This window comes from Littorina saxatilis, linkage group LG4 (assembly GCF_037325665.1).
Source record: "Littorina saxatilis isolate snail1 linkage group LG4, US_GU_Lsax_2.0, whole genome shotgun sequence".
Lineage (NCBI taxonomy): Eukaryota > Metazoa > Mollusca > Gastropoda > Littorinimorpha > Littorinidae > Littorina > Littorina saxatilis.
In genome coordinates, this window is record NC_090248.1 from 5,437,657 (window position 1) to 5,453,014 (window position 15,358).

Genomic DNA, 15,358 nt, shown 5'->3' on the forward strand with positions numbered 1-15,358 from the left:
TAGTCAAAGTTTTTATTTGTTTGATTCCCATCAAAGAAACAGAAATGGTAACCATTCTTCAAATGGCGCTGCAGTTTTGATGTCATCAAGTTAATTCCTTTGCAGAATTGATTGATTTTCTCAAAAGCCATTATCAATGTGTTTATCAATTAACACCTGTTCATTTCTGTCCAACTGCAATGCAAACTCAATGTGGAGGAAACAAGGATTCATTACAAACAAGTCATCCCTGTACATCAACAGATTTATGTACCTCAATCAATAGGCCTACTGCTAGTATGAGTGACAGGAATCTAAAAGAAAAAACAACCAAACGCAAATGTACTACTACTTCTACGACTCGTTTGAATGTAAAACAGAAATGTAACACTATCTGTGACAATGACGGTTCTACGACTCGTTTGAATGACGGTATAGATCGAACCTTAACCCACAACTACGAAAATTTGTGTCAGACTTTTTTGAACAGGAAAATATGCCTCTGTTCAACAGTAACCAACACATGGAAGATGTTTTTGAAACTTTACAGAAATGTAACACTAGCCTATCTGTGACAATGTTGCTTTTGAATTGAACCCACATTTGTTGAACAGGAGAGAATGTTCCTGTTCAACAGTGCCCAAAACACTGAATCTGACGTTTTTGAATCTTTTCTGTCATCTAACTGAATCTGACGTTTTTGAATCTTTTCTGTCATCTAACCCAATTGCTCATGACTTCATCGATCTTGAACATGCCTACTTTTCAAAGAAAGACAGACAAAAGCGAAATCTGCATGTTAGCCATCTGCCTGAAATGGTCAATGCACTTTTGTAAAATTGTCACAGCTGTTATGCACTTTTGTGAAATGGTCAGTGCTGTTGTGCACTTATGCAAAACTTGGTGCTGTGCTGTTAACATTTGAACAAAATGCATTTTGTTCAAATGTTTAGTGCAACTTGCTACTATATAATCGCTGTATGCGCTTTGTGGTAATAATGCACTTTTGTGAAAAGTTTGCGCTAAATGTTGGCACTATGCATCATTGTTGGAGCACCCTCCTGTAGTAGATGCACCATGCATAAAAATGTACTTATGTGAAATGTTTCGTGTAAATTATTGTCACAATAATGTTTTGTGCGCCCCCATGTATGTGTTCTGTGCTAATAATGCACGGTTGTGAAATGTCCGTACACATTTTGTGGCACTATGTAATTGTTAGTGCATCCTCGTGCGGATGCTTCGTGCTAAAATTGCACTTCCATTAAAATATTGTACGCTCATGTCAACTGGTACTATATTTTCAATTGTTTCTCTGTCAATTTCAGATGTTTGTTTCCAATTACTTCAGTATCTCCCTGTTGCAATTCCAGGTGATTCATTATGCATGTGCCAATCAGTTTGAGGTGTTTAATTCTGATTCCTGTATTTACAGTGTAAAATTAAAACTATTGTTTTCAAACATTCCTATGACACCTGGTAATGGTTCTGTGTTTTTTTGTAATTTGTATTTTGTTTTTCTGCAATAAATATTTGAAATGGATCTGAGACTGACTTACTACTTTTAGCACTCTTTTTCACCACATTCCCACGTACAGATATTGCAATATCAACTCTTCCTTTCTACCTGTTTCAAACAAGCTCTATTTTTTAATTAAAAAGTTTTTTTTCTTGTGGCTGTTTGATCAATTATGGCAAGCATTGACTGAAATAAACAATTTATATAGGCCTATATCCAGCACAACATGCAATTCATTAACTTTTGACCCTAACCTTTAACACTTCCCAAAATAAATCTTTGGTGGACATTGCATCGACGCTGTTCATTTTGAATGAACATTTTTCTTGTTAGATCAGTGGTCTATGCCGGCGCATAGTTGTGTATTGACTGGATCAATCGCCAACTCGCTGCGCTCGCGGTAAGTGCTGACAACCGGAAGAAAGCTGCATTCCGAAAAAAGTCACTTCCGTTTCGCCATTTTTCGATGATGCCAGAGAAGTGAACCATGATTTCAAGATGCCCGGTGCAAATTGTTGTATGCCTGGATGCAGCGTGAGCTCACTAAGATCTTCAACGCTTATAACTTTCCATGGTATACCAAACGGAAAAGCGGATGCCGAATGGAGAGCTGCTCTTCCACAAAATCAACCGTGCTGACAAGCTTTTCAACCCGAAGAATGCGAGGATATGTTCCCGACATTTCAAAGAAACATGCTTCAAATACGGTACGTAAAAAAACTAGTAATATAGCGAAAATAAGCTTTCATCTGATTGTCTGTGCTGTGTTGATTTGCTTGTAATGCTTCAAGTGACGAAGCTCTAGTAGTATCAATCAATCAGTATGACTATGAGGCTTAGTACTTGTAGTAACTAGTACTTTTACAGCTCGCAGACAAAAAATAACACAATCGTATTCTGAATCATACATTGACAAAGGCGTAATTCTGAGCTATAATTATTAGGTAATGGGGAAAAAACCACTCTTTGTTCTTGTGATAATGTGTTTTTGAATATATTCTAGTAAACTTCTGGGTTAGAACTTAGATTTCTTTTGTTGTTTTACTCGGTCACTGACTCGACTGAGTCAGTCTTGTTCATTCTTGACAGATTTGCAGTAGTGTGTTTTACTAATTCTTGTTTCTATTTCAATAGATCTAAATGTATAGGTCTGTTTAGTTAATTTAACTTATAATTTCGACTCAGCATTTTGAACATTTTCTTTGCATGTTTTTTTGCTGGGCCTACAGGCAAGCGAGCACTCATTCCAGGAAGTCTGCCAACCAACCATGTGCTACAGAAGTCAGTAGAAACACCAAAGACTCCAGCCAGGAAACCCCCAGTGAGTAAAAATTGCTGTTATTTGCCCAGTATAGTATGTGAGTACCGGTACATGTATACTGGGTGTTTTCTCAGTTTCTGTCCGCTGTCAGTGTGAGATTTATATTGTGGTATAACCTGTTTTTCTAGTTTCATGGTTTAGCCACGACTCACTTTGAATGAGGGTCATCTGCCAGGCATTTAGCTGATTATCTGATAAGTGATATTTTTTAATTTGCTATTTATAAATTACAGTTACAGTAAACTAACACTGTCGCACAAAGTATGTGACTTTAAAAAAAGATTTGTTTGAAATCATGTGAGCTCTGTCCACTAGATGATGGAGAAGGGAATTTTTCCAGTTGAGTCTGCAACATGGATTTTTTCTCTCTCGGAAAACAAATACAGTATGGTAGGAAAAATTTAGGGTTGGTGTGGCGATAACTTCTTCTTCTGCGTTCGTGGGCTGAAACTCCCATGTACACTCGTGTTTTTACGTGTATGACCGTTTTTACCCCGCCATTTAGGCAGCCACACGCCGCTTTCGGAGGAAGCATGGTGGGTATTTTCGTGTTTCCATAACCCACCGAACTCTGACATGGATTACAGGATCTTTTCCGTGCGCACTTGGTCTTGTGGTTGCGTGTACAGTAGTACCTGCCATATCCGGTCACCCATTAGTCATTGCAAAGGTGACCGCAAATATCAGGTGGCCGTTCATTACAGGCCCCCTCCTCCTCCAAAAAAACCCCCAAAACACGATCAAGTTTTCATGAAGAAAAGAAAGCGATCATCCACGAGCCGCCGATTCATTGTCTCTGTTAGTTTTGCTTTCGTTTATACATCTTAATTATTTGCGTGTTTAACTCGATCGTCCTGGCTAAGCTATTGTTTCGTATGTTTCTATGTGTGTTGTTTGGATTATTATATATGTATTTGAGTGTCAGATAAACAAGTGTTTCAAACTCACATCAGCTGTGATCGATCCGGAAGTGACTGCCGTAAATGTACATGTATGCGCATGTCTGTATTTACAGTTTGCGCATGCGTAAGTATTCATGTCGTCTGCTCGTGCTGTGCCGTCTGTGCACACAACACACACACACACACACACACACACACACCACAGGCGCTCACCCGCGAAAGTGACAAGTGGCCGTTAAGTGGCCGCTCCTGTCGAGTAAGAGGGGCACCTCAGGGCAAAAATCAGTGACCGTTGACCGCGTCAGACAGGTTAACGGCCATTAAGAGTCAATTATAGAAGGAAAACTCATTAGTCATGGGAAAGCTGGCCGCTCCGGGTAGGTTCACGCCCACGAAAGGGCCGGAAATGGAAGGGACTACTGTACACACGAAGGGGGATAAGTCACTAGCAGGTCTGCACACAAGTTGACCTGGGAGATCGGAAAAATCTCCACTCTTAACCCACCAGGCAGCCGCGGCCGGGATTCGAACCCTCGACCTTCCGATTACGAGGCCGACGTCTTACCACCCCGCCACAGCGCCCGTCGTGTGGCGATAACAATAAAGATATGTCATAGTGACTTGACTAATTGATTTGAATTCTGCTGCAGGTCAGTCGCCCCCCATCTCCTGCTCCTGACCTGGTTACCTACTACAACTTCGAGGAAATACGACAGGACACCCTTCAGCTTGCTGCACCATGGTGTCTCTTGGAGAACAGCAAGGAACAGATACAGGGAATAACCGAAGCCAGCCAAGTGAAACTGTTGTCCTCTACGTTATGATTACGTACTCCAGCAGACATCAACTTGTGGTCGACGTGCGTGGGTTTTGCTCAAAATACGTAAGTATTCGTCAGTGTTTGGCTTCTCGAATTAAGTTTCAACTTAATCTCTGTCTCGAACCACAGGCGGAAGGTATCGTTCACTGGACCACTACTTACATAAAAAGACTATACTGAACGAATCGTCGGTAAGCTTACCACACTGTCATACTGTCATACTCATAGTGATATCACTGATACATTTGTACAGGTAAACATGGCTGTTTGCTGAAAAAATTGTTGTGAAAAATTGTAATGTCTCTGAAGTTTGATTCAGTCCGTCATTCATTTTGATGGGAAGTGAACCCTTGGTGAGGCTAATACTAATATTGTTTTGATCTGTATTCTGCCAGTGCCATTGCCAACTGCCATGGTTGTTCTTGTGGAGTTCTAGAACAAGCTCTGGTTTGAATGACCAGCTAAAATTAATGCTAATAGTAAATAAGTACATCATTTTTGCATTAGCGGGGTATACAAAATATTTTATTAAAAAAATACCGCATGGTTTTGCTTGATCAAATCATTTATCAGCTAACAATATGCTTTTATTTCAGTTGGACCTGACTTGAGCATGGTTCCGTTGTCTCCGCAACAACAGCTTGATTGAGATACAGGCATGTCCAGTTTTCAGCAAGTGCAGGCTGAGTGTGAAGATCTGATTGCTGATCTAGACACAACATAAGCTGCTTGACACTATTCCAAGGTAAGCGAGAAGCTTTGAAAATAGTTACTTTAATTCAGTAATGCGTAATTATGTATGCAATACTCCTGCTGGTGAGTTCACTACAAACAGGTACTACATTAGAACTAGAAGAATAGGTTCCACAAGAACATTTCTGACTGTTGATGCCACTAAAACTCTCGTTACATCCTGCATTCTGTGTAGATTAGATTACAGCAAATCCCTTCTCATAGGCTGCCCTGACTCCACTCTCCAACCCTTGCAAAAAGTACAACACTCTGCAGCACTCCTCTCATGAAAGAACTTCACTGGCTTCCTGTGTCTCAATGTATTAGGTATAAAGCTGCCTGCTTCTGCTACAAGATCATCTCTCATTCTCTGAATCGGCACCTGCCTATCTTTCGGAACTGGTCTCCCTCTACACTCCCTCTCGCACCCTTCATTCTTCTGCTGATGCTCGACTTCTCCGTCAAGGTTGATTTAAACGCAAGGCTCATGGCTTCCGCACGTTTTCATATCATGGCCCTCAGTTATGGAATTCACTCCCCTTTCTATTACGTCACTCTCCATACATGATTTCATCTTTTAAGTCCAATTTGAAAACTCACTTGTTCCAACAACATTACGGATAGTTCCTTAGGCCAAACAAAAAAATAGTCTGTTTACGGTAACATCGGCCCAAAAAATAGGGTCGGTAGGTCGGGATTTTTTTTTTCTCCAAAAAACATCAAATTATTTTGCCAAAAAACATTGACAAACTTTGTTTTAAAATTTTTCTTTTTTTTCTTTTTTTCCCAAATGCCCCAAAAAAGTCTAGGGTCGCGCAAAAAAATAGGGTCGGTCGGGATACCGTAAACAGACTTCTTTTTTTTTTTTGCCTTAGCATAGAGTCTGGGGATGTGAGATGTGCATGATGTGTTGTTTGAATCTGACAGTGATTGTATGAATTTTTTATACACGTATTGTTGTCACGCGCTTTGAACTTCTGATAAGGCGCTTTATAAATGCCCGTTATTATTATTATTATACTGTTCAAAAAAAGAAACGCATAGCTTGTAATATTTGGTTAATTTAGTTATATGGCTACAAGGATATCCACCAAACTGCAGAAAATGTTTATCTGGTCGTCGACCTTTCGTCCATTGCCACAAGTGAGCTCTGCACATGACGCATGCATTATCAGTGGCTACAATGTCAAAATTGCTCATTTGGCATGACCACTCGTCATGCTTCAGTGTAATCTCGTGAAACTCGGGGAATATTGAGCTCTCACCATGTCTTCCAAAACCCATAAAAGCGGATTGTTCGCCACAAAGAAATCAGACGACAATTCAGCGACGAAAGATGGCCCGATTGAGCAGAGAAGACCGCCAAATTGCATTGGGTCGTTTACAAGCAGGCCAAAGTCAAAGTGCAATCGCCAGGCACTTCCACGTGTCCCAGAGCACCATCAGTAGACTGTGGGTCAGGTTTCAAGCCACTGGCTCTGTTGCTGACTTGCCACGAGCGGGAAGACCAAGGGCGACATCTGCTGCTCACGACCGCTTCATACGGCTCCGCCACCTCCGGAATCGTTTCCTGTCGGCCTCATCTTCTGTCCAGGCTCTCCCCGGGCCACACCGATTATCGGACCAGACCGTGCGGAACCGCCTGCATGAAGCTGGTTTGAGAGCTCGCAGACCTCACAGAGGAGCTGTCCTCACCCGCCGCCATCGCCAGAACCGAGTGCAGTGGGGCAACCAGCACCTTCGCTGGACCGTCCGGAATCACTGGAGACACGTGTGGTTCAGCGACGAGTCCTACTTCCTGCTCCAGCGACATGATGGTCGGAGGAGGGTCTACCGGAGAGTAAACGAACGTTACGCGCCCAACTGTGTGGATGAGGCACCCGTTCATGGTGGTGGAGGCGTCATGGTGTGGGGGGCGATCAATACCGCTGGAAGGAGCACCCTGGTGCACGTCCAAGGGCGCATAACTGCCCAGCGATACGTGGAGGAAATTCTGCGCCCACACGCCCTTCCTCTTCTGGCTGACCAGGATGCCATATTCCAGCAGGACAACGCTCGCCCGCACACAGCACGACTCACCACCCAGTTCCTCACCGACCACCATGTCCAGGTGCTTCCCTGGCCATCCATGTCGCCAGACATGAACCCGATAGAACACCTCTGGGATGAATTGGACAGACGTGTGCGCAGGCGAGAAGAAGCGCCGGCAAATCACCGCGATCTATTGCAGGCACTTCAGGAGGAGTGGGACACCATCCCACAGCAAGATATCCGGCATCTGATCCAGTCCATGCCCAGAAGGTGCCGGGCAGTTGTTGCTGCTCAAGGCAGTCACACCCCCTACTGACTTGACAGCCTCGGCACCCAATCGTATTGATTGACTGATTGGTTTGAAGATGCAAATGAACTGTGTGTGCATTCAACTGTGTCCATACCAAATTTCAAACAAATAATCTAAATATTGGATTTTCTGTTAATTTTTTCGAAAAATAAAACAAATTTGGCAAGTAGCAACTATGCGTTTCTTTTTTTGAACAGTATATTATAAGTAGATACACACTTGTAAACTTATGTTAGTTTTCACACGTGAGCATGAAGTGCCTTTATGAGGAATGTATAGTGGCTTGCAATATTGAATTTGAGGGATGTTTGCAGTTATATAATATATTAGCACAGCTCAGTTTTCTTCAGGGTTCCGTGAGAACAGTGAAATTCTCCTTTGAGGACTGAAAAATATCTTGGATAATTGGTCTTAATTGGGGGGGTGGGGGGGGAGATTTAAAACATAAGTACATTCACATGTGTTTTTCATTTTCACTGTGTAAAGGTGGGGAGGTCCTTCTCTACTTGTTTCTTTGTTTTCCCATTGACATATATTTTTGTTCTTGTCTATATTTTTTACATAGGTGCTGTCCTCATCCCCAGCCGACTGTTTCCGCTGAAGCCGTGAAGGATGCTTCTTCATGTAGGCGTGGACATCTTTTTCGTCGCCGTGCAAGGCTTCCAGTTCCAGTACCATATAATTTTGTGAATACTCTGGGGACCTGTCATCAACTTTGGAAGGACGCTTTATTTTAACACTTTGTACCCCATCTATGTTGACCAAGATTTTTTAAGCCGAGACCAGCTGTGCTGCAGCAGGTCACTCAGAATTGTAGAAACTGTATCAACAGGCTAGAATCCTGGCGTTAGATCAACGTTACAGGAAGCGACTGAAGCTAACAGTCTAAGCAGGATGCGGATATGTGCCGAATGATAACAGATGCAATGTACATAGTGACTGTGTGTACCTGGGAGACAAGGAGTTAAGACCACATCTGAACTGAGGATTTAGTCTCTCCATAATCAAACGCTGAAGAAGATTTCAGAATGAACTTTGTTAGATAAATTATGGTTGTTATGATCGTCACATTTTAGGTCCCCCCCTTCCCCCCTTTTCAAACTTCCCCGCTTTTGAGACCTTACATTTTTGGATTTTCTGTTCACAACCTGTTGTACATTTACCTACATATTAAGCAGATTTCCTCCTTTTTAAGACCAGCTTATTTTTTTATTCTTGGAGGCCTGAAAAGGGGGTATGGAAGGACACTGTATTTGTTTGTTCGAAATTCAGAATTCAAATAATTCTTCATCAACGAGTTATTACTGCCTCACCATAGCAGTTAGGCCAGTCTTACTAACTCTTACTTTTATTAATGTGCCGTGATGCAAAGACGTTGAGCAGTTTTCAGATGTTTATGAATCTAGGGCTTTCAAAATTTACTGACAAGTGACATACAATACAATAACTTTATTAATCTCTAAAAGAGAAATTGCATTGCTGAGCTTTTGTGTCCGTAATAATAACATACATAAAACATTCAAAAATAAACATTTGTTCTTTGTCATACATACATTCTTGTGTTCTTATACATTTCTTCATGTTGGACTCCATGACTCCATGACATCCAAACATGAAGTTCAGTTACCCCTTTTTAACTTTGAAGGTCACATTGTGGGCGAATTTTTAGCAAAAAGTTGGAACATGGTATGACTGTTCTTACTCACAAGGGAAGTGATTTTGTTATTTACTGATTTTCATTTTGTGTGGCCTTCTTTCACCCATTTAATCATTCATAAATGTTCATACCCAAGGGAAGTAATTCACATATATCTATGGCCAATGTTTTCACAGGGCATCTATAGTGTGGATGAACACTGTCTCCACTCAAAATAGTCCTTTGCTATTGTACATTGTGAATCAGCATTTTTGTTTTTTTCCTGTTTGAATAAAGTGCAATCATTTTACAACCAAAGTGTTAATGTTAAAGATGTTTACATAATGTGTGAAGGATGATGCATTTGAAAACTAATATTGTTAAATGTAAATTGACCTGTGACAAGTCAGCATAGTGCAATATCCAAGCATGAAACCCGCACACAATTCCCAAACAACATGCTTTCTTTTCCACAAAATTCCATCCAGTGGAAAACAATTATGTGAACGTCATAACATGGTGTTTTTTTACATTAATAATCAAGCCTTACACCAACTAAAATGGTGTTAATAGGCATTTGAGCAAGCTTTAACACCAACATAACATGGAGTTAATAGGCATTTGAGCAAGCTTTAACACCAACATAACATGGGGTTTTGCATGTTATACCAGCAATAACATGATGTTAATCACATTACAAGCAAGCTGTAACACCACCAAAACAAGCAGTTTTGCAAGTTAAGTCTACGATAACATGATGTTAATCACATTACAAGCAAGCTGTAACACCACCAAAACAAGCAGTTTTGCAAGTTAAGTCTACGATAACATGATGTTAATCACATTACAAGCAAGCTGTAACACCACCAAAACAAGCAGTTTTGCAAGTTAAGTCTACGATAACATGATGTTACTTGGCGTTAAACCAAAGCTTTAATGCCATCAAAACTTGGAATTTTTGCATGTTACAGACATGCTGTAACATGGTTTAACATGATGTTTTGACCGTCGCAAAACGCGCTGAAATTCCAGGCAATTTCGCTGCGATAACTTCAACAAAATCCAATCAAAATCTGGCGTTGTCGTGAACACCAAAATGTGATAAACCCATTGAAACTTGAAGTTTTGTTGGGATTTTGAGTAGTTTTGTAAGATACAAAACGCCACTTTTCGCCCAGTGCCCGGTTTGAAAAGTTTTCGGAGTGGACTGCATTGGTGAGAGCCTTCAGTACTCTCAAGCACATCAGCGCTAGCTTCCACTCTCCTGACGGCGCTTGCACGGGTTGGCATCGCTGCGCTCACCATGGTGGTGTCAAAAACGATAAATTGACAGAGAATTTCATCATCCAGAGTGTTCAGGCAACCACCTTCCGGGAGGAGATACAGTGTCTGCGGCAGGGAAAGAAACTTTCAAAATCAAGTCAAATCCTTTCCCTATGCCCCTTTTTGGACCAAGACGGCTTGCTTCGAGTGGGTGGCAGACTGCGTGAAGCGACAGTGATCCTTGGACCTTCAAGCACGCACCCTCTGATCATGCCTAAGAACCATCATGTCACCACTCTGCTTGTCCGACACTATCATGCCCAAGTTAACCACCAGGGTCGTCACTTTACCGAAGGTGCCCTCCGCTCCAACGGATTTTGGATAGTGGGCGCGAAACGCCTTGTGTCGTCCACTATCCAGAAGTGCTTCCAGTGCAGAAGACTTCGAGGCAGGCAGGCCGCGCAACAGATGGCAAGCCTTCCTTCAGACAGAGTCATTCCCTCAGCTCCTTTTTCTCATGTGGGGGTTGACGTCTTTGGCCCCTGGGAAGTCTTGACCAGGAAAACCAGGGGAGGACAAGCCAACTCCAAAAGATGGGCTGTCATTTTCACTTGCATGTTGACCAGAGCCATCCACATCGAGGTCATTGAGGAGATGACTAGCTCATCTTTTATCAACGCCCTCAGACGCTTCATCTCCCTCAGAGGCCCGGTTCAAGAGCTTCGATCTGATCGAGGAACGAACTTCGTGGGAGCCGCGAAAGAGTTGAACATGGAGTCCCTTTTTAAAGAAGATGGACTTGTTCAAGGACATTTGAGGAAGTCGGGAGTCATCTGGAGGTTCAACCCTCCTCATGCCTCGCACATGGGTGGAGTTTGGGAGCGAATGATTGGCGTGGTGAGGCGAATCCTCGACTCATTGCTCATGGATGCCAAGCGGAAACCCCTAACCCATGAGGTGTTGTGCACACTCATGGCCGAAGTGTGCGCAGTCGTCAACTCCCGTCCCATCACCCCAATTTTCCATGAACCTGATTCCCCCCTCATTCTGAACCCGTCAATGCTGCTGACGCAAAAGAGTGGCGAAAGTCAACTTACCTGACTACAGCAACTTGAAAGACTGTTACAAACAACACTGGAAGCATGTTCAGGTACTGTCTAACGCCTTTTGGAAGAAGTGGAAAGAGGAGTACCTGCAGGAGCTACAGCAGAGGAGGCGGTGGATGCAGACTGAAGAGAACCTCAAGGAGAACAGTCTGGTTCTTCTCAGGGACCCTTCGGTGCCTCGCAACAGTTGGCCGGTCGGTTTGGTGGTCCGCACCTTCCCAACTGACCGCGACAATCTTGTTCGGTCGGTTGAGATCCGAGTGATCAAAGACAATCAGGCCAAACTCTACGTCAGGCCTATCACAGAACTGATTCCTCTCTTGTAGGCCTACACTGATGACTGACTCGGTTGTGAACCACAGACTGAGAACAGCCAGTTACCGTCGCTACACATTTTTTGTTTGCTTGCCTACCTATTTTTGAGTGCAGGACTTTTTCCTTTATTTTACTACTGATTTCCTTTCCTGTCTTAGTGATATCGAGTAGATATCAGGCGGGGAGTGTCCTGTCTCCGACAGTATTTTTAATCTTCTTTTAATTTCGTTTCGTTTATTCCAGTTGAAAGAATATGTACTTCTAGAAGTATAAGGGAGATCATTGTGCTTTGTAAATTTTTACTTAGTAGTTTCCCCTGAATCTGTCCTTGCCGGGACGGTTTCTCTCTTCCTCTCTTTAAAGAGGTCTGGTGGCCCACGAAGTGTGAGTAATTTTCATTTCTTTTAATAAAGGATCCGACTCTAGTATGATTTACATTGTTTTTGAGGTTGTAATCGTTTGTGTGATCGCTCTTGACACACATTTTTTGGTAGAGTAAGATTTGCAGTCTTCCACGTGGTTGTCGAGCTATTCCGCCATTTTTTCCTTGTTGTAGATCTGGTTTAGTTTTTTGAGTTTGTGATTTTGTTCATTTGAGAGTGTTGTTAGTGTTGTTGTAGGAATTATAGTAAAAGTAAGAAGCGTGCCGACTTCGGTCGATGTAGTGTTTTCTTGGTTTTAAGTTATGGTAAAAGAAAACGACTCGGAACGAAGGCCCCAGTGCTTCAGTTGTGTGTTTGGATAATTCGATTTTTTGTGTACTCCATTTGCCACCAAGCGTTGGTTTTTTCGGTCGCGACTGCGGTGGTTTAGAGGTTGCGATTTTGTGTTTTGATTCTTTTCATATTAGTTTGTACTTTTTCTTATGGTTTCTTTTGTTTACATATGTTTCAGTTTTTTACCGTCTTCACTTCACTTTACTTTACAATAAAGAATCTTGGTAAAACTATCTGGGGCGTGAGCGCAAGAATCCGCGAGCCAGAATAACAACCATGCCGCATTTAAACCAGCAACTACAGGCTTGAACACATGAATCTCAATATAAAATCCATGAGTTTGGTTGTTTTCTGAATTCAGATCTGCCGTGCACAATCGTTTATCGCCAGCAAGATTCCAAGGAAAAGTAACTCTCATACTTTGTCTAGCGACACGAGTAGTTCCCCTTCCAGATTTCGGCTGCATCGACGAGACTGCAATCCGACGGTCAGTTTTTAACAATATTTCATTTTATAAACAGATCACACGCAATCAATTGCAAACATTTAATCAACTTAAAGAACATGCAGCGGTTTCATACACTAGTTTGCCCCAGAAAACTAAACTTCATACAGTTTTTAACGTTGGAACACGGGTGTAAAACTTCGTCTGCTAGTCACATTCGAGGAAAGAACATTTCCTGAGCGATACCAAAACATGAACAGAACACACACTATCTGCCTTTACCGCCACAGCAGAATGACAACATAACTGTGTACTTGATTTTAGTTCAAAACATGGAAACTGACAAGAAGTGTTAACAAAATTGAATGATTTGCACGGAACTATACAACCGCGCATTAATCGATCGCCTGCGCAGGTAGACTGGTTGGGTGAATATGATTCGATCAAACTTTCGCACAAAAACTCCTCTTTTCTTTGAATAACTGAAGAAAGGAGGGATAAAGAGGTTATTTCCCCCTCTGCTTCTTTACCTCTGTAAACTTGTAGAGCTAGTTATTTTTCGATAATGACCCAGCAACCAAACAAATAACGAGCCAGCAACAGCCTGAATCCTCGATAGTGCAATGGGTTGAGAAGCTGTTCTGTTTCGGTACTACTTTTGCGACTGAAAAGTTCCGAACGCTCTATACGTACGAAGTATACATCTCTGGAGCAAACAATACAAACATACCGCATTTAAATTAACAACTACAGGCCTGAACACATGAATCTCCATATAAAATCCATGAGTTCGGTTGTTTTCTGAATCTAGATCTGCCGTGCACAAACCGTTCATCACAAGCAAATTCCCAAGGCAAGTAACTCATACTCTGGCGACAAGAGTAGTTCCTCTTCTTTTAACGCAGTTTCTTCGACAACACTGACTGCAATCCGACGGTCAGTTTTCAACAATATTTCATTTTATAAACAGATCACACGCAACCAAATGCACACATCTCATCAATGTAAACAACATAAAGCGGTTTCATACACTATTTTCCCCAGAAAACTGAACTTCATACAGTAATTAACGTTGGAACACGGGTGCAAAAGTTCGTCTGCTAGTCCCATTTGACGAAAGAACATTTACTAAGCGATACTAAAACATAAACAGAACACACAATATCTGCCTTTACCGCCACAGCAGAATAACAGCATATCTGTGTACTTGATTTTAGTCCAAAACAGGGAAACTGAAAAGAAGTGTTAACAGAATGGAATGATTTGCACGGAACTATACAACCGCGCATTAATCGATCGCCTGCGCAGGTTGACTGGTTGAGTGATTCGGATTCGATCAAACTTTCGCACAAAAACTCCTGTTTTTTGGAATAACTGAAGAAAGGAGGAATAAAGAGGTTACACACCTCGTCTCAGTGATTATTAAAAATAATGGTCTCAGTTCGCGGTCATGAAAAAGCTCGCTGAAGCTCGCATTTTTCATGATCCGCTAACTTCGACCATTATTTTTAATAATCACTGAGACTCGGCATGTAACCTCTACTTACATACCTCGTCTCAGTGATTATCAAAAATAATGGTCTCAGTTCGCGGTCATGAAAAAGCTCGCTGAAGCTCGCATTTTTCATGATCCGCTAACTTCGACCATTATTTTTGATAATCACTGAGACTCGGCATGTAACCTCTACGTATCTCTCAGGAGCCTCGGTTATGAATGCATTCAAGTATGGTGGTGCTAGCCAATGGAATGCCTTGTACATTAACACTGCAATGTTATAGTCAAACTGCTCCTGCAGTGAAAGTAAACCAGCAGCTTTAAGCTTTTCTGACGTTGACAGATACGGGTTAGTAACAATTAGCTTTGCCCCTCTTCTGTGCAGGGAATTTAATTTTCTAAGCAGATTTTCGCTCGCACCGCACCATACAGTAGAAGCATAATTGATAAAAGACTGGCAGTGTGCCACAAAAAACATTTTTAGACCTTCCGCTTAACTACAAAGGGTTTTAATCTGGATAAAAGATACAGATTTTTGGAGAGCTTTTTGCAAATATTATTGATATGTACATTCCTCCTAAGCTCCTGGTCAACTACGATTCCTTATAACTTGTGTGATTTAACCTGCTCTATGGGATCAGTGTTCAGCTTAAGGTTAAGAATAAGGGGTGCTCTCTGGTGTTTCTGTCTGGATGTTATGACCATACTATTTGATTTCTTAGGGTGTAATGCCATTTTATTTTGAACGCACCATTTAAAAACATCATT

General features: G+C 41.9%; 2 protein-coding genes across 2 annotated transcripts in view; both read left to right on the forward strand.

Annotated features, from left to right (window-relative positions):
* LOC138963941 (multiple epidermal growth factor-like domains protein 11) overlaps positions 1–15,358 on the forward strand; it is a 231,214-nt gene that overhangs the window by 88,238 nt on the left and 127,618 nt on the right. The window lies entirely within an intron of this gene.
* On the forward strand, positions 1,559–9,568 carry LOC138963804 (uncharacterized). The gene is made up of 5 exons (XM_070335655.1): positions 1,559–2,205; positions 2,728–2,819; positions 4,372–4,604; positions 5,138–5,286; positions 8,180–9,568. The coding sequence occupies exons 1-3, from the start codon at positions 2,070–2,072 to the stop codon at positions 4,543–4,545; spliced, it is 402 nt and encodes a 133-aa protein (XP_070191756.1). The 5' UTR covers positions 1,559–2,069; the 3' UTR covers positions 4,546–4,604; positions 5,138–5,286; positions 8,180–9,568.